Source organism: Melopsittacus undulatus, chromosome 6 (assembly GCF_012275295.1).
Source record: "Melopsittacus undulatus isolate bMelUnd1 chromosome 6, bMelUnd1.mat.Z, whole genome shotgun sequence".
In the NCBI taxonomy this organism is placed as follows: domain Eukaryota; kingdom Metazoa; phylum Chordata; class Aves; order Psittaciformes; family Psittaculidae; genus Melopsittacus; species Melopsittacus undulatus.
Genome location: NC_047532.1, coordinates 30506910 through 30526928, shown reverse-complemented (window position 1 = coordinate 30526928; position 20019 = coordinate 30506910). Strand labels below are relative to the sequence as shown.

Here is a 20019-nt window from a genome sequence, read left to right as displayed (position 1 = left end):
TATAGAGTTTGATATTGGGTCCCAGTGCCAGTCAATGTAGTTGTTCAGGCTGGATCATTTGTATGAAAAGGATACTTTTGGTTGAAAGGATTGCTTGTTCTTGTTTGTTGAATTAATTGGTCTTCTAAATCCTCTTTCTTTCTACACTCTGGTGGAAAAGAACAGGGAATGTGCATTGTTTATTGCTTGCTTGAAAAGGGAGAATGACAGTTGGTAGCCTGGAAATTTTACTTTAGCAGAAGAGACACCATCATTAGAGAAGATCTAGATCTTTCAGAGGTCATTGCAGCCAGAGGCTGAAGCAAAAAAGTGTTTACATTTAACTTGCATGCTTAAAAACTTGTTTTCCTGATTTGTAGGCACAGCAGCAGCGCCATGAACGGGATCTAGCTCTTTTAAAAATCAAGGCTGAACAAGAAGCTTTAGAAAGTCAGAGACAACTGGACGAGGCAAGGCAGAAGGCAGCTCAGGTAATGCTGCCCTTCAAAAAATGTGGAGTGTGTAAGAGGCAAAATGCTGTAAGTAAATCCATGCCTATGAGTATTCTTAACTTGAAGCTGTGAACATATGAAGGTGCTGAAGGGGTTTAATATAGCTGAAAAACTCTTAGGAGTCGATTTCAAACTTTTATCCACCAGATTGTAAGAAATGAAAGTATAGTTGTTATAGCCAGAAAACTTTGAAGAGCTAAACTGGCTGTGTTTTCTGCATAGGTCCATGCAGAGTCGCTACAGCATCTTGTCCAGGCACGTCAGGAGACTGCACAGGAGGCCCCATGCAAAGCTCCAGCCAAGCAGGCAGAAACTGCGCTTCTCACTACAGATTCAGCTCACCAGATCCGTGAGGTGAGGTCCTTAGTGAAAGGAAAAAACTGTTCTAATCTCAGTATTATTTTGAATACTTTTTTGCCTCTAGGATATTTTCTCGTCAGTGTCATTCATAATGTAACAAATGATATAACTTTAGAGAAGCTTTTCTGGCATCACTACTAAAGAGTCAGTCATCAGCCATAAATCCCTGTTCACTATTCTTAAGGTCTTTGTTCATCCAGGATAGACTGAGGATAGTGAACACATCTTTAATTTGTAAGAGTTGCACTCCATCAGGGATTGATCGTTTATCTGTTTCATATGCAAATTAAATAAAAAAAGTAGGGAAAATACAGTTTGCTTACTTTTGAAGGTAGAAGTGAGGAGGGGGCAAAAAAAGATAGGATCTTCACTCTTAACTTGGTAGTTTGAAGTTTTCTGGTTTTGGGTCTCTGTTCTTTTGTGGCATCTGGAATATTTATTACCTTTCATGTTCTTTTTATCATTTTATCAGTTTTTATACTACTTGCTCCAAAATTGTAGCAGCTGCTTCACACATAGGTAAAAAAACACAGTAACAAAAAATGCTTTTGCAGCTTCATAGTTCAGCAGTGGCAGTGCCTGCAAATTAGGGTCATGGGATGGAATTCAGAAGGCTGATAAATGTGAACATAATGTGTTTCTTTACAGCTTATGCACATGTTAGTGCTCAGGACAGCTGTTTTTATGATGCATAATGGGACTGTAGAATAACAGTGATGTACTTTTTCTGGTCTTTGCCAAATATGTGACATTTAAATAATTTTTTAATAAACAAGAATGGGTTAGGTTAAAGGAAAAGAAAAGCTCAGACATCTTGGATACATGCAGTGGTTGTTGATAGAAGATAGTGAAGTCTTGGATAAAGACAAAGAAACATTTGTAGCTTATAGAGCTGAAGTGGGTAGAAACCAGTTAAGGAACAAGGCAGAAGGAGCAGAGCTTTTATTTGGTCTAGGGTTTTAATCTCTTGTTTTGCTTTAAATTCAGACTCTGAGAGTAAAAGGTGCTAGTGCAGAGGTTGATGAGGATGACCTGGTCAGTGATGTTGGGCTAGCAGAGTAGCTTTTCCATCCGTGTTTACAAGTGACACCAGATGCTCAGTTGAACAACCATTTATTTTAACTGGAATGCAGCAGTGGAAATGGATGTTACCGATATGCTGGGAATACTTTTGGACATATGCTGTAATTTCTTATGTGCAAGGGAATAGAGTTAATTTTCTGCATTGCTTTCAATTAGAAGTCTATATTATGCAAAAGAATATAGCATGCTGCTGTACAGTACAGTTTGCTTGGAGTTGATTGTCATATTAATGAAGGCTAAGACAGTGAATAATGTAGACAGACAATCCAATTAAAACATTCACTGTTTCTATAAAATTTTTATACATTAATTGAAGAATGAAGGAAGAAACTCAGTATCTTTATTAAAGTCATTGGAATACAGCTTATACCTACCTTCAAAATGAATCAGACTTCCCTGCTCTGCAAGAGACAGACCTTTGAACAGTAAGAAAAATATTTAATTCTAAAGCTTCTGAAAACCAGTGTTATCTACTGTGATTTCTGAAGAAGCTCTTATTTCTAGTCCAGTACGCAGTGATTGCCATACATTAAGAAGGACAATTCATGACAATCTGTTTATTTAATGCTGCTAATTTTAGACCTGGCATGTGCATGGTATTGGAATTTAAACCTGTTGTTTCCTTTGGAATGAAAAGAATATTTTTTACTTATTGAGCAAAATGCACTTTCAAATTAAAACATTGTTTCTGGTGTTTGTGGGGGTAGTGGTTGGAGGTTGTTGGGGTGGGGTTATTTGCTTTGTTTTTTGTTTCAATTACAAGAAATCTGGAATGTTTTGTTATGTGGGGATCATTAGACTGATCAGAATTTGGTTAAGATGGTTAGAATGATATGGTAAATAGTATCTTGCATATCTGTAGCTTCATATTGATAATTGCACTCTGCATAAATTAAAGAATATGCATTTACAGGGCAGAATGTACCTTCCATATCCAGAATTGACACCTGTATAATTAAAAGCCATCTTAATCCCACATCTTACATATTTGTTCAATAAATGAGTAAGATTGTGAGGATGACTTTTCTTGCTCAAAAAGATTTTGGTGCTGATAAGCTTATTGTATCCCTTGGGTTTTTTTTATTGTGCTCAGATGACCGAGTTAGCACGAACGGATACTGTCAGCGCTCCAGCTGCTCCAGTCACCACCTTGTTTGACCACCAGCGGCAGCATCATTCAGAGTTCATGAAACAACTGAGAGCCAGAGCTGATACAAACAGGTTTTGCATAATGTTTCACATCTTGGTCATGGGGAAGTAAAATTTGTTAGGTTCTACTTCACTTATTCTTGAAGAGAATTTTAAGATGTCATAATGAGTGAGCATTGAAGAAGAATTCAGATTCCACCTTTATCCTCTTTAATAGTGTATGACAAAGGTGACATTAACTAGTTCCGTGAACCTTGATATAAGAAGTATAGAAAAAAATGTCCTAAAAGTTTTGTGGGATGATTTAACTAGCCTAAGCTTTAAGTGATCTCTTCAGAAATTTTAGCTGTTACTACTTCTAGTAAGCTGTATTCCTCTTTGGTTTAAGATAACATGGTTTTACACCAAACACTTTGCTTTCTTAGGAAATGTGAGTCTGGTGCCATATCACAAGGTAAAGAGGGGACAGGTGACTCAAAACAGACATACTCGCCAATGTTTGATAGTTATTCAGAGTCCTCAAGATCCAAGGTTCATGATCAGAGGTAAGAAGGGCTTGGATTACACAGGGGTGGTTTTGCTATAAATAAGAATTAAAGTACAAAGGAATATAAAGATATTTCCTTCAATATTTTTTTATAAAAAGAGAGGTAGTCAGCATTAAACCTTCAACAGGTAAACCTGTCTCATATTCTCGAGCTTGAAGTTTTATATGCCTACCAGAATTTTTGTCTTTAATTAAAAAAATCCTGCTACACTGTGTAGCCCACAGTGTGTTAATGTTTCCAGTTTTGAATCTGCTGTATTTGTTCTAATTGGATGCTTTTCTCATTTGTAACTTAAGAATAGTTGAGTTTCACTTTCTCAGTGATCTTTCAGAAGTCTAGCAAACAGGTGAAGGGAAATGGTTATTCCACTCTGTTCCACTCTTGTGAGGGTCTATCTGGAATGTAGTGTCCAGTTTTGGGCTTCTCAGTAAAGAGAAGATATTTGCATGCACACACAAGTCTAGTGGTGAACCACCAAGGGGAGGCTGGAGTGCATGATGTAAAAGACAGGATAAAGGAACTGAGCTAATGTAACCTAGAATAGAGAAGGCTAAGGGGACAGGAATCTAGTTGCAGTATCTTAAAACATGGGTTGTTAGGTAACATAAGTTTAGACTCTTTTTAGAGATGCACAGTGAGATGACAAAAGGCAATGGTGACATTACAGAAAGGGGAGAGTCACTGAGGAAAAATACACTCACTGTGAAAGTGATAAAACACTAGACTTGGGGGTGTAGGGAGAGTGTGGGATCCTCTGTGCTGGCAGGTGTTCAGAACTTGGACATGGCCTTGACTTTGGCTAGATGAAATACGTTCAGAAATTTTTGAGCTGAGATTATTCCAATTTCTGTGCCGTGGCCTACTTCAATACTTTTATTGCATTGCCTTTGTAACCTAAAAGTCCCTTCAGGTCTCTGCTTATGAGTCTTTTTCACTGTTCTATATATTTGTATTTTGTGCCCTTCTCGTTTTGCTCTGTGTGATTTTGGAATGGAATAGAACACAGACTGGAGCATATGTTCTGAAAACACAGTGCAGGGACCTGTAGAACTGTCTGCTGTAATGTGCATTACTTTCTTTTCTGTTCTTTGTGTATCTGGACATTTTGTTAGGTTCTAGTTTTTGAGGTTTTTATCACTGCTGCTCTGCACTGGCTTGAGAGTTTACATGAAGTGCATGGAGTATTATTTGCCTCAGATTTAGGTTTGACTCATTTCTGGTGTTACTTTTCAGTATCTCACCTGTGTTTAACAATGGATTTTTAGCTTTTTGTTTCCTGTTGACTTACCTGATCTAGTTAGGTCCCATTTCTCACAGCCCTTCTGTGATCTTGTCCAGATGAATGATTATGTCTTCTGTAGTTCTTCTAACTTAAAACAGTACTGCCATCTCACTCATCCTTTTAAAAACTGTAAGGAGATATGTTTGCAGTGGTTTATCATCCACGCTCATTGCCAGGTAGAGGGTGTGCATACCTAAAAAGCACTTGGATTTGAAGGTAGAATAAAAATGCAAGTCCTGCTGTCAGTCTGCAGCTTGTTGAGGCTTGGAATTTTGAAGTAGCCAAGCTGTATTTAAAAGAAGTCCCAAATGCTCTGTATGTGGATAGTTGCTGGCATGTTAATCCTGGTACGTGCAGTAGTAATCAATATAAATACTTTTAAATGTACAAAGTCATTTAAAAAAAAACCTATCTCTTTGATAACACAGTAGTACCAGCAGCCGCCAAGAGAGTCCTTCAGTTCCATCTTCTAAGGAGAACGAGAAAAAGCCTTCCCGTCGTGAAAAGATAACTAGCAGTATTGAAGACCAAGCACATACTGGTGTGGATGATTCCTTGCGAAGTGATAGTATTTTATCACTGCCAGATGAAAAAGGTAAGCTGTGTTGTTTGTATGTGAGGAATCTGAGGATGGTAAGGGGGAAGGGAGGGGAGGTGCTGGGTTAGAATTAGTTTCTGAAATAAATGAGGGAATATACATGAAGAAAGCTGAGCCCCAGGTGAATTGGTAGTGTCTTAAGAAGAGGGGGTGGCATAGTGAGATTGGAACCTTTGAAATTCTGCACATCAGAGTGGTGGAGTGTGTGGGCTGTTCTGCTTTCTGCTGTGATAGCTATGACTGGAAGTTCACTTACTGAATGTGCAAGCTGAACACCGAATATTTCAGAAGCTCAGAAATGCGTTTTTACCTGTTTACATAAGTCTGTTAGGTTTGTCAAGCTGCATAATGGTATTTCATGATGGTCTATAACTCAAGGTCAGGTCACTCATATTTTTCACAATGAGAGCAATCAACCATTGGAATATCTCCCAAGAGAAGTGGTGAACTCCGCAACACTGGACACTTAAGATTTGGCTGGACAGGGTGCTGGGCCATTTAGTCTAGGTCATGCTTTGCCAGGAAAGGTTGGACCAGATTGATCCATGAGGTCCTTTCCAACCTGGTATTCCATGATTTTCTGAACACCCGTTTTATTCTGCATTAGTTCTCTCCCTGTCTTTCCTGCCCCTCTGACTTTATTGAGATTAGACAGAGTAAAACCGCATTCATGTTACATACCTGAGCATACAGCCACTTCCCTGATTTCTCCCTCAGATTCTGCTTCTGTTGCAACAGAATATTCCCTGAAATTTGATGAGTCCATGACAGAGGATGAAATTGAGGAAAAGTCTTTTCGGTCTTTGTTGCCCTCTGAGAGTCACCGCAGAAATAATTTGGAGAAGAAACGGGGTAACCGTGATGATTCTGATGAGGAAGTTTCCCCAGAAAAAACAGCTCTGTCATCTATCAAGGTAGGTCAAGCAACCATTGTGAAGATAAATTAACTAAACTGAAATGGTTAAGCTAATGAGCTTCAGGTGAGCTGTTCTTAGCTTTGTTTGCAGACTTTAGGGTTTTTTTTTCCTCCCTGTGGTTCTTTGAGCATCTCAAAACTTAGGGTTGCATGAATCATGCAATATGTCATTGTACAAGCATGATGACTTACAAAATAGACCTCTATCTATTCTCTTGTGGGTTTGGGTAAGACAAGTGACATTTTAAGGCAGGTTATAAAAGCTCAGTGGATTAAATCTTTCTACTATGACTACACACAGGTAGGAAGTATAAGAGGATGCTTCGACTCTCTGGCCCAGGAGGGAACACCCCAAAACTTTCACACAGCCAAGGGCAGAAAAAGCTGATCTGCACAAAGCTCTGAATAAAAGCAGCTTCCCTTCTTAAATCTGGGGTTTTTTGTATGTCTGTACAGACACACACTTTGTAATTGAAAAAAGCCTTGGAATTTCTCCAAATCATGCCAAATTTTTCTTGCCTTCCAGGAGCTAAGCATGCCATTCTCAGGGGGACAAGATAGTTTCTCTAAATTTACCATGGAGATGGTAAGACAGTACATGAAAGAAGAGGAAATGCGAGCAGCTCATCAGTCCTCACTGCTTCGGCTCCGAGAGAAGGCTCTGAAGGAGAAGACCAAGGCTGAATTTGCATGGCTGGAACACCAGAAGAAGTAAGGGAGCTCTGAATGTACACTGTTGGTGACTGGCCATTTTCCACCCCTCACTTTTTAAGTATCAGTGGTTGAACTGATCTTCTGACATCAGTAATCCATACAAATGTTATTGTCACTTGGAAAGAACAGAACCCAGTTTGTAAGTGTACATTGATGCTCCACATTGAGCATGATTTGATCAAAGAGAACATCATTGAAACAGTAGAACACAGATGTTTGTTGTCAGTCAGAGAAGGTAGTTCCCAACTGTTACTTGACAAGTCTTAATTCAAGAAGATAGAAAACTGTCAAACAGACCTTTATTTGCTTGATGTCTATCTGAGGTCATTTTAGTTGACTCAAGCCAAATTTTGTGAATCTGGGTATGAGTAGTACTTAATAATTTGTTTCAACTTAATATGCTTTGGCTGGGAATGCCACTTGAAGTATGGTAGTGGCTAGATTTAATCAATAATACTTTTCTATTATCACTTTCTGCATGAGTCTACCATTGTTCAACAGGCATTTTCTTCCAATTTCCTGTTAATGTAGGTTTGACAAAGGATTGTGAGGTAGTGACCCAAGTGTCCTTCCTACTGTTTTTCTCAAATAGTGAGAATACAACCTCTTGAGAGCTTCTGCCCATTCATGTGAGATCTCATATTACCTGCACTGGCCTTTCAGCTGTGTGTGTCTGACTAAACAGTTCAACGTATTTCACTATAGGGCATGCAAGTGATTAATTACAGACGTATTCTCTTCTGCAGATTAAGAAAAGTAAATCTTGGTTTTTTACTTTAAACTGTAAAAGGTTTGTGATTCATTGTTACATACTTTTTTCTTATTTAATCTTTTCTTCCAATCTGTTTGCAGGCATTTGCGAGACAAGGGAGAGGATGATAAGATGCCTCCTATTAGAAAGAGGCAGCGTGGTCTGCTGCTGAGATTACAGCAGGAAAAGGTAACTGATCCTCTGTAGGAAAACCCTGTTGAAGCCTCTCTGTAGCCATTAAATGTTTCAGACACTGTAAAAGCTAAGAATTGAGAAACTTCCATACCAGACTTTTGAGTAGGAAGCTAGCAGTATTTCTTACCAGCAAGTCTTACTTGCATTTTGGTGGTATTTAACACATTGATTTAAAAGGTCTTTCTGTATCGGTAATCTCATTTGTTGAGACTTGGAATTATTAATTGATCTTCTGTTCTTTGCTGCTGAAGTTCAGGCTAGTTGCTTCATCAGTAATTGCAGTAATTTTAAACCCCTAGCAAGGACACTATGGCAGCTTTAGAGTGTGTTCTTGAGAGTTGTCTGTCACACTTCTTATGCTTAATCTTTTATACATAAAAGGCAGAAATTAAGCGTCTTCAAGAGGCTAACAAAGCTGCTCGGAAGGAAAGACAGCTGATCCTTAAACAGCAAGCGGAAATAGAACGAATCCGTCAGACTACAATTAAACTGCAGGAGAAACTAAAGTCTGCAGGAGAAAACAAACTAGTAAGTGTTCATACAGAAGCTGGAGTGTTCCCTCTTTGTCCATGTATCTAGTGTTTGATTTTAGTGTTTATAGGAATGGAAAGCTACTGGATTGGACCTATCATTTGAAAGTTTTGTCTGCCTCAAATGGTCTCATCCTTTTTATCTCAGCAATGTTTAATTTCTTAAAAGCATTTTTTAAGGAAATTATTAAATGTTTTGTTTTAACTGTGCAGTAAATGGTGCTGTAACTCTCAAGCTTAACTGATAACTTTGGGAATATCGGCTTTGTGTTGCTTAGATCTCTTGGGTTCTGATTTTGTTTGATTATTTTTCAGACTTCAAAGTACTAGATGTAAATGTTAAACCCAAAACTTGCTGCTTTGTGTGAGTGTTAGGGTCATTGCACTAATTTTATTGCATCTGCTTTATAAGACAGCAAGACAGGGTTTTATGACTGCTTCCTTACAAAATTCTGAGAAGATACAAGTTAAATAATAGTACTATAGAAAGGATTTGTTTCCTGATTGGGTAACTCAATTCTGATGTTGGGGTGTTGTTGTTTTTTTTTTCTAGATACAGCTAGGGAGAACTTAAATTATGGTGCAAAAGCATGTGCTAAAAAACGTGTCACATAAAAATGAAGTTGTATAGTCAAATTAAATCTGCAGGCAGACAGACTTACCTGAAGTAGTATTTGATGTAGTCTGGAGAAAAATAAGCTAAATTAACATAATGTCTAAAAAGCATTGTAGAATAACTTTTTTCCTACTTTTAATGTTGCATTTTTGGGTTTTTTTACGCTTAACTGCAGGAGCTTCACAGTGAGGAAGACATCAAACAAAGCAATGGTTCTAGCCCAATTCCAACTGATGCAGAAACACGCAGCCCTTCCCCAGTCTCCATCTCCAGCAGTGAGACTAGTAGCATTATGCAGAAACTTAAAAAAATGCGGAGCAGAATGGATGAGAAGTAATTAATTTTTTTTTTCTCTTCTTATGCAAGACCTTACTATTTTAATAGAACAAGTTGGTTTGGCCAACTATTTGGTTAATAGAACAAGTTGCACTATTAATATCACATCAGCTTTGATCTGAGTTGCCTGAAAAATAGCTGATTGGGAAGCATTAATAGAACTGTGTTAATTTTTGAATATAATATACAAAGGCTACAATTGTTGCATGAATACCAAGATTTGGACATTGTTAGCTGGCAGACACTGTGTCAAGTTTTTATTATACAAGATTGGTTTTAATATTCTTTGTACTTTTTTTTTTAATCTGTAAATGTAGGAGATTTTGCTACTCAAGGAACTTGGACAGGCTCCAGCTAGAGTTTCTCTAGCCATGAGACCTCTAAAGTCAAATGGTCAAAATAGTGCCTGTAGTTTGTATCGCCCCTTTTATTTTAAAGGACAGAAATATAGGAAGTGAGATTCTGGAATTACAGTACCAATTTTATCTTGAATTGAAGCGTAAGTTAAAAATAGGGTAGTCTTATGCAAAAAATAGTAACTGAGTTTGAGATCTGGCTCACAGAAAGTTACTGAGCTTGTCAGGCATGTGATTTCTACCTTATTATCCAGCTGTAGAATTTCAGTTCTAATTGCATTAAAGTGAGCTAGGATGGATCTTGTAGTATTTTCGTAATTAATGGAGGTTGTATGTGTGTGACTGAGAAGATGGGCAATTAATAAGACCTTTCTTTGCATCATATTTGGTCCATGGGTTGGAAAAAATTGAAGTTGGTTGTTAGTCTTCAGAGGAAACAATGAAGTATATGTGCAGTTCCTGCATCTGAAAAATAGGGCTGAAGGTTTCACTTGTTAAATTGTTTTGAATAAAATTATTTTCTGCATCTTTTCAGTGTAGGGATTACTTTGTCTGCACTAAACATCCCAAATGCTTTTCCAGCATGTGCTCATTAGTTTAAAGCCTGCAATTTATTTTTGAGACTAATCCATTAAAAATTTGATCTCTGCCAATTTCTGCAAGAAATCGTCTTTGCTTAAACATTTATTTTATTTTATTTTTAACTTATAACTGAGGTATGTCACTGTATTTTAGTCCATAAGGGAGATCTGTGTAATGGATCTTTTTTTTTGTTTTCTCTGGTGACTTCTAACACAGCTGGTTGAAACATCAAAAAGCAAGCACCGCTATTTGCAAACTGTTTGTGACTTCTTAGCACCTTATTTGCTTGTAACCTTTTTAGAAGCACATTTCCTAGACTTGCATGTGTTTGTATATGATGAAGATAAAAACTAGTAGTACTAAGTGAGGATTCGGTGTAAGTAGAAAAAATCAAAAACATATTCTAGGTATACATAGTCTTCTTGTTTTAGCCTGAATTCATTGCTGTTATATTCAAACTCTTCTAGTACACTTAACAGCCAAAATGACAAATGATTTCAAGATTCTGAATTGTCATATTTCCAAAACTAAACTCTTGGCATTCCAAGTCACATGAAAACCAACCCCATCACTATAGTGGCAAACTCTTTTTCTCAAACTATGTTTTGAAGTTGGTAAATGGCTGAAGATGAGGACTTGAGAACAATGTGCTCTGTAGGCCATGCTGACTTACAGGATTTCAAGAAAACAAGGGGTTTCTTCTGATCCTGTGGGTTTGTTTTTTTCTAAGAGGGTCTTTATTTTTTTTACCACCAGAGATTCAATGTACAAAATTTCACATGGTGTAACAAAACCAAGTTACATCTTACCATTTTTGAGATACAGTGTTAATAAACACTATAGGAGATGACATTTTTATATTTAAAACTTCCTTTGCTACTTTGTATCAGGTAGTGGTTTTGTTGTCAGTGTTGGTTTTGAAATTTTACTGTTTCAAAGTACTTTCATTTCTAAGCAACAAGTATGATTGCAGAAAAAAATTACATATTAATAAATAATTGTTCTTACTATTTCAAGGGATAGTAGTAGATACAAAATGTGTTCTGCCCTTAGAGTTATTTGAATCATCAGTCCAAAATATTGCTTACCTGAAGAATAGTTTTCAAAAGATGGATAGCAGGATTTGAGCTGAAATAACTGCCTTTAGGCAGAACAAGTGGAAATTGTGCAATATATGTGGTCATGTATTTTCAGTTTTATGGTTTTGTCTTGGATTGATACAGACATATTCAAAGGAAGTAGTATTTTGTGTAAACATAAATGATTCTCTAGTACTTGATCTTCCCAGTTATATAGGTTTTGCACACCTTTTGCAGGTATTTTGATTGCAAAGGCAGTGCTTATTGATTGAAAACCAGTGCTGACTTGGAGTCTTTTAAATGTCCTTATTTGTAAAATGCGTAAGAATAATATTAACATAATAGAGTAAGACGTTTGGTTTGGGGTGTAATGATAAGAAGCTGCTGTCTGAAGGGCAGCTTAATCAGGGTGTGAGTGTGATACGGCAAAAGGAAAGAGGCTGAATGCTGAGTGAAGTACTAGAGGAACTAGAATAAGGAATTAGGAGAGCCTACTATGCTGGATTTGATGTAGTTCATGGCAAGGTGGAAATCCTGTGGCTTCCTTACTTTAAGAGGCAGCTTTAATATTTCTCTTCTGCTAAAAGGGGAATGAAAAAATGGTTATTTTTTAACAGCCTGCATGTGAACAGGAGCATGCTCTGTCAAAGAGAATTAACTACTTCCCCTTGCTTTCCTTGCATATACAACTTTAATGATAATCTGTGCTATAGAAGAACTGATTAAATGCTCATTTTCTTTTGCCTTTTCTTAATATGCTGCTTAGCTTGCATTGTAGTTGATAGAGCTTTGTGGAGCATGGCATTTTTCTGTAAATATGATAATTCAATAGGAATTAACTTAAAATGGTAATTGTTTAGGAAATACCATTTTAAGCACAGCTGTAAGTTTTGGTAGGTAGATTATTTTTTTAAAACAAATAGGCATTCTCTTTCTGCAGTTAGTACTTCAGGTGAAAGAGGCAATGTACAAGTATTTCAAGACCAAGTCTGCACTTCATTGCCAAAAACCAAAATAGCAGCTAGAGGTCAAATTACAGGTATTTCTCAGACTTTTCCTGAATTTGCTCATGTTTTAAAATATGTGATTCCATTTTTTTTCCCCCTTTCACTGGTGGTTACCTTTGGAGAATTAATTTTACTGAGGTTTCACCAGGTGAATGAAAATGTGTTTAAATTTTCAGACAAGCAAAGTTGTTCATGTAGCAAACCTAGCATGCTATTCAATGCTCATTGTGTACTGTATTGACAATTACAGGACAAAAACAGAAGTTGCAAAAAGATCAGGTTGAAATATGTTAACCAGTGCATGTGGAAGTCTGCATCAAAATAAAACTTCAAAATTTAAAGAAAAATCTAGCAGTGTGAAAGTAGGTTGCCATTAGTTAACAGAAAATGAAGTGATGTGTGTGTGTTTTCTGTTACCTTCTGCATAACAGTGTATAGTTTTTCTACTTCAGATGTTGGGTAATAACTATACAATGTTAAATGCAATTAATTTTAAAGTTCTTTGCTAGATGCTATCCTTTTCTCATTCTTTCTGCCTTTTTTGCTATCTTAGTTTTAAACTCTTCCTCCTTATTTTGTAGACACTGCTCTCCTGTTCACTACTTCTTCTCTGTCTTTACGTCTCACCACTGGGCCTCTCTCAGTGTCTGTTTTCCCAACCTTCATCCCAAATTCCAGCTGTATATCTACAACCAATTGGTCAGGTAACTGCATCTTTTTCAAGTGATAGACTCTTTGATAGAGCATGCTCTGTTCAGTCCTGGGAAGTCAAGAGGTTCTTCCATCAGTGAACTTCTTGACATGTTCCTCATTGTTTCCAGATTTTTCTTAATGGCACAGACAGTGAGTGGGATTGGGTACATCTTTAAAAGGTCTGCAGATGACGCCAAGCTGAGTGGTGTGGTTGATTTGCTGGAGGGAAGGGGTGCCATCAAGAGAGACCTTGACAGGCTTGAGGAGTGGGCCACTGTGGACCTCATGGAGAAAACAGGGTCCTGCATCTGGGTCAGGGCAATCTCCAGAATCAATGGAGACTTGAGGGATAAATGAATTGAGAGCTACTCTGCAGAGGACTTGGGGATGCTGGTGGACAAAAAAACTCACTGGATATAAGCTGATGTTTCCCCTCTACTCTGCTCTCATGAGACCCCCATCTGGAGTACTTCATCCAGTTCTGAGGTCCCCAGGGTGAAAAAGACATGGATCTGTTGGAGGAAGTCCAGCAGAGGGCCACAGAAATGATCAGTGGGCTGGAGCATCTTGCCTATGAAGAAAGGCTGAGAGAAGTATGGTTTTTCAGCCTGGAGAAGAGAAGGCTCTGGGAAGACCTTATTTGTGTCTTTCAGTATATAAAGTGGTCTTATAAGAAAAAACAAAGACTTTCTGCTAGGGCCTGTAGCGACAGGACAAGGGTTAATGGTTTTAGACCAATGGTAGGTCGAGATTAAATATAAGGAAGATTTTGGGGTTTTTTATGATGAAGATGGTGAGACACTGGCACAGGTTGCCCAGAGAAGTTGTAGATGCCCCATCCCTGGCAGTATTCAAGGCCAGAACTGATGGGGCTTTGAACAGCCTGATCTAGTAAAGGCCATGGTAGGGATGGTGGACTGGATGATCTTCAAGGTCACTTCAAATCTAAACCATCCTATGATGCTCATTTCTTATTCCTACTGTGTTCTGAATGGCAGATAGTTAACTTTGTTCCCACTGTCTGGTTAGCACTTCAGAATAGCTGCTGAAACTGTCTAATTTGGATTTGAAGTCAGTATACCTTGGATATAAATGTACAAGCACAGGTCAGAGCAGCAAGTTAGGCTTCCAGGTTAATATTTGAGATGCATGGATAAAACGTGTGATGTTAGCACCAGAGAAATAGTTAGATTTTTGAAATCATGCTGATGCAATCAGAGTGCTGCTGTTCTTTTTCTCTCCCAGATTTCCAGCTTCATAGATGCCACGCATGGTTTTGCCTTTTTTTTTGTTTCCATAAAGGTGCTGCTGCTTTTGAGGATAAATGCATACCTTTGGTGTTACAACTGGAACCTTCTAGACTGTAGTAAATGTCAAGGCAGTGTGTATACTACCTTGTGGCTCTGACCTTTTAAACCTCAGGGTTATAAAAGGGTCTGCATCTTCAGGCATGCTGCTTTAATCCTCCTCTTTCTATAGGTGGAATATTGGAAACTTCTTTCTCTCCCATCACTTCTTTTAACTTACCTTTCTTACTAGCAAGTAATCTTTGTGTGGTGGTTAGTTTCATTGTCATTTAGTTAATTCTTTTCCTTCCTGTCTCCCCTAGTCTTCTGGGTTAATGCCTTTAAGGAATCCTATTCTTTTGAATCTATTTATTTCAGCCTGTCTCTTGCATTTTATTTCAACTGGACTTGCCTTCCGAAAGATCCAGTAAGCTGTGAAGATCCAGACATTCTGATGAAATCAAACCATTTACAAGGAAGAAGAAAAAGTTGCCTTTTGCAGTGAGATCATTGTAATAATGACTCCATAAGAGTTCCAAATACATGATCTGCTAGATTAACTGGAACTGGTTTGTATCTGAAAGTAAGAGTTGATAAATCTGATAGTGCTGTTGAAAGGCACAACATGACTGTCCATGTCATGTTTGTAATGCAATTACTGTTGGTAGTCTGGTTTCTTAATATGATATTAATCTGTTGGGTTTGTCTAAAAGTAAACAGTGTTTGATGTTTGTCTATAGAAAGTAATGAAGTAATGCACAGAATCATTGAATCTCTCAGCTTGAAGGTGTTCCCAGAGACTCTGAGATGCTTCTGGTTTTCACCTGCTCTTGTTTTGATCATAGGAAAGAAGATTGTGGGCAAGTCTTACTGGCTTCTGAAATTTTTATCTTCAAATCATAATTTGTCCACCTTACATGAATCAATCTTAGAGAAGGACTTACCTGAATCTTAACCTTTCTGGTCAGCTTGCAGCTCACTTTTCCAGGGAGCAGAATGAACATGAAGTGAACAAGCAAGAAATGTCCCTTAGCAGGCAAGACGTGCAGATTAGCTACTTGGTCTTTCCAGTCTCTGCAAATAAAAGGGCTTTTTTTGAGACATGAGAGATTAAAAAGCACAAATGAAGTTATTATCTGCTTTGCAGCTTAAAAATTTAGATGCCAAGTGATTGGTATGGCTTGAAGCTTACAAATTGTAACGGCATTTGCAAAGCAAATAGTGTAGATCTTTGAAGACTGCCTTTTCAGGCACCCCACCTCCTGTAGAGGATGAACTCTAGCTGGCAAACCATATGTTTTCTGCAGAATGATTTTATGATGTCATAATTTAAGTGTAGGAGATTAATGAATTGATACACACTTCTCTAGACTTGGCATGTCAGAGGATGTGCATGCAGTGATTTCATTTACTATGTTAAAGCTTAAATGCTATGGTCTTGGTTACTTCAATGTTTAGAAATAAGACCAGAGATACTGTTGTTCAAGACCTGTCAAAGAGAACTAGTTTATTCACACAAACTTATTCGTACCTTGAGAGTCCTATAAGAATTTCCTCATTTTTGAGGTTTTGTGGATCACCTAAGAAATCTTTGTCAAAAAGAAAATATCTCATAATTTTCATCATGAGCTTTGCTTTTTATCTGTTGTTAAACCAGGAACCACCTATGTTAGTAGCTGGGGAAAAAAAGTCCTGCATCCATGTTCTCTTGATTCTGTCAGCTGACAGTTAACATTTACGATATGGTTACCCACAGAGACAATGCTTAAGGGAAGAAGGATAAAAACTCCAGTAATTCAGATCTATTAATACAGCATCACTCTCTCTTAGAAGTATGTATTTGGAAAATACGTGGGGTAACTTGGAGTTACAATTTTTCTGTCATTAGGATTAGTGAGAAGTTTGTTTTTCAGTCACTGCTTTCTTGAGGGTTCCAGTTTAATACCATTGGTACTTTTCATGTACTGAAATTGGGAACTTAGTCTGTTCATTTTAGTGAATAGTTAGTAGCACTTTTAATGGCTTTGAATATCTTTAAAATGTAAACAGCATATGTTATAGTCTACTGTAGCCTACCTCTACAGGATGTTTTAGACATATTGCAAAGAAAAAAAATCTCTTTTTTTTAGTTGTAGGGGGTGTTTCAGCAGCACGTGGGAGGTCTAGAATATAGTTGTTAGTGTGGATATTATCCTTGAAAAAAATCTGAACAGCTATAATTTTAGAAATTATAGCAATAGAGCATCTGGGTATTGGGACCTTTGAGTGTGGTTGCTTGTTTTCCCATTGTCTTCTGCTCTGTCTGTTAGGTTTCTAACTAAGCGAGAACAGAAGCTAATGCAGCGTCGACAACATGCTGAAGAATTGTTGGAGTGGAAACGCCGCCTGGATGCAGAAGAAGCAGAAATACGGCAAATAGAAAAGCAGGCTCTAGCTGCCTGGGACAAAGAGCTGCTCAAAACCAAAATAGCCAAGAAAGAGCTGGGTGATCAGAGAACTGAGCCCAAAGGTGAAAGGAAGTGGGGGGAAGTGATACAAATAACAAGTTAAACCATAATTTGACATGATTGCTTAAGTTTGCACATTCTTCCTTTTTTGATGTTTTGGTGGTGGTGGTTCTTCTCTGGATCTCCTAAGAATATCAGTTTCTACAGTCTTTAGTGCTTTCTTTTGCCTGTCCTTTTAGCCCCATTTTACACTTCAGTTAAAAGTGTATTCCTCCTTTGCTATGTATCTTCTCAAGTGAACAGTGCACTAGAGGCACATCAGACATTTCTACATACAGTTCAGAACAAAAATACTTCATGATCTTCTGCTGATCATCTTCTGAACTTACCCTGTTAAAACCTCTGTAGTACTCAAACTGTCTGTCCTGTTAGCCTCCTCACTGTTGGTGAGAATGGCTCTTATCAGAGGCTGTGTTTCAGCATTTTTTCCTGCCCTCTGTTGTTGATGCAGGATAACCATTTGAAATGTGCAACTCTGCTTAAGTGTGTAAGGATGTAATTAGCATGAATGATGCTATTGTCCCTGCCCATGGCAGAGGAGTTGGAACTAGATGATCTTAAGGTCCTTTCCAACCCTAACTATTCTATGATTCTATGATTGTTAGGAAAAAAAAAAATCCCAGATGCTGGGAGCCACACCTTTACTGTTCTGTCTTAAGTGGACCATACTTTCAGCATGAAGCACAGAGAAGTAGAGGAAATAATGGAACTTCGGGATTGTTCTAGAAACAATCAATTTTATTTTTTTCTCTCGCACTTTGCTGAAGGCAGGCAGCATGTCCTTTGAATGTGCAAAGGAAATTCAGAATTATGCCCTATTAGGGTTGTTACTGAAGACTCATGGATTTGGGGCATTGTGACACATTTTGAAGATATGTGTATAAGTCAGTAAATTCAGATAACATTCAGAATGAGAAGATATACCTGCTTCCTATTAATTATATCTACCAGTAAGCACTGGAGCACAGCGCATGTTCAGAAGTTCTGCTCCCCAGCCTTTGCTCAAATACCAAATAATTCTTCATGACTGCCTCAGTAATGCTGTGACTCCTGCCGAATTTAATAAACAGGAATTTTGAAAACCCAACTTATTATTTTAGTTGCTGCCAGTTGAGACACTCATAATGAAATCATAACATTAAAATGTTTCCTGCAACTGCTGTAAAGGAAGCAGTCAGTTCTAAATTCAGTATCTGGCTTGCAGATTATATGCTCCTCCATGACTTCTTCAAACTAATAGTGACTCTTGCTATGGTGTATGGTCAACCAGAAGGACAGGTTTCGCTAATGATCTTTTTTGAGTGTGTTGTCTGGAAAATGTTAGAATATCCTGAAACCCTCTTTATTTTAGATGTTCAGCAATCACCTAGAAGGTTAGACAGTCTCAAATCACAGCTATCTAGTAAACATACTTGTTCTTGCCAAGTGTTCCACCCTCAGTGTCTAGGTGGGGGAAATAACACCAATTTGACACGTATTGGTAGCAGTTACAACTTTGTATACAGCATCTTTGAAGTCCTGTGAATCGGGGCAGGTTCTTAAGTGCTTTGTTTTTTCTTTTGTTGAATCTCAGAGATGGCTAGTGAAGAAGAGTCTCCAGTGCCTTCTTGCTCTCATCTGAACAGTGAAAGTTCTGTGCCAGAAGATCTGGGCAGTCTAGCTGCTGAGTCTGTCCCATCAGGGACTATGGGCCACAGACAGCCAGAAAGCCCAGATCAGACTACAGCTAATGAAGAAATGGTTTATTCTGAAGAGTTCAAGTCCTCTGCCTCACCTGGCAAACTTGTGAGTTTTTATGCTATATGTATTTTAACACTTGAAAAAGGCTATGAGAGAAGGAGTAAGCATAGCCATGCCAGTTGCCAAAGCAGAGATTAAAGTATTTTCTGTTGGCAATACTAGTTTATATTATTGTGCGTACACATTGTGATCAGGTACGTGCTGAAGTCTTGAGGAGAAATTGCTTCATCACAGACTTTAGATATTTTTAAAGTTGTGGGCAGTCTTGCAAAATGTTTTGCGTATGTCACGTACGTATGCACTATTAAATGGTGGAACACTGACCCAGTTTACCAATGTGAATTAGCTGTAGGCTAGCTTGTTAGCGTTGTATGCATTCTTTGAGGCCATGGAAACTATGCTCTGGTTTTCCACTTTGTTTTACTTGCAAGTAATGTACCCCAAAGTATAACTATAGGATGAAGAAGCAGAGCTGTAATGTCATGCACAACCCTTTGGGTTTTGATTATGTCTGCTCAGTAGCTAATTCTACCTTATTGTTCTGTTCCATTACTGTTATTTCTGCCTGGTTGATAATTTTTGTCAGTTTCATCCTGATAACTTTGCTCTCTGCTTAGTGAGACAGAAAATGTGGTGCCTGTGGGGTAAAAGTACTGCTCATCTAGAGTTTCTATAGTTATGCTATATGAGTATCTATATAGTTCTATATTCTAGAAATACTTTCTAGAGTTATTGCAGATATTTTCTTGGAAAGTTTGCTGAGAAGATAGTGAGGTAAAATGTCTTATATGTGCCAGAGGTTACGTCCAAGGTGTGTGAAAGGTTTGTGGTATAATGTCAAAGCAGTAAGCAGTATTGTGGGAGAATGTTTGCTCTTAGAATTGTTTGCCTGGCCTCAGAGAAATGCTCTGTTGTTTTACTAATTTAAAATGTCATATTGCACCCCGTAACATGAAATGGTCCTTTTGATTTCACTGATATATTTGCTAGGAGTTTCTATTGCTGTGGTTGTTACAAAATAAGATTACATAAACTGTATCAAATACCTGTGAGTCAGAACCATGGCAGTTCATGTAGGTGGAAATAGAATAGTCTAAGCAGGTTTACTGAAATCTAGCTCAAAGTAAGCAGTCAGGTATTTCTGCTCTTGGTATTCTTGTTTTGTTGTCTAGCAAACAGATATTCTTCTTAAGATAGTTG

At 37.8% G+C, this 20019-nt stretch overlaps 1 protein-coding gene across 1 annotated transcript in view; it reads left to right on the top strand.

Annotated features, from left to right (window-relative positions):
* The window catches only part of CEP350 (centrosomal protein 350), a 74156-nt gene that overhangs the window by 32909 nt on the left and 21228 nt on the right, over positions 1 to 20019 (top strand). Inside the window, exons 18-29 of the mRNA XM_005147129.3 lie at positions 360 to 470; positions 714 to 845; positions 3028 to 3155; positions 3509 to 3628; positions 5342 to 5508; positions 6229 to 6425; positions 6954 to 7138; positions 7994 to 8081; positions 8469 to 8615; positions 9409 to 9566; positions 16882 to 17081; positions 18653 to 18864. Coding sequence (XP_005147186.3) covers positions 360 to 470; positions 714 to 845; positions 3028 to 3155; positions 3509 to 3628; positions 5342 to 5508; positions 6229 to 6425; positions 6954 to 7138; positions 7994 to 8081; positions 8469 to 8615; positions 9409 to 9566; positions 16882 to 17081; positions 18653 to 18864 — 1845 coding nt within the window. The remainder of the gene's footprint in view (positions 1 to 359; positions 471 to 713; positions 846 to 3027; positions 3156 to 3508; positions 3629 to 5341; positions 5509 to 6228; positions 6426 to 6953; positions 7139 to 7993; positions 8082 to 8468; positions 8616 to 9408; positions 9567 to 16881; positions 17082 to 18652; positions 18865 to 20019) is intronic.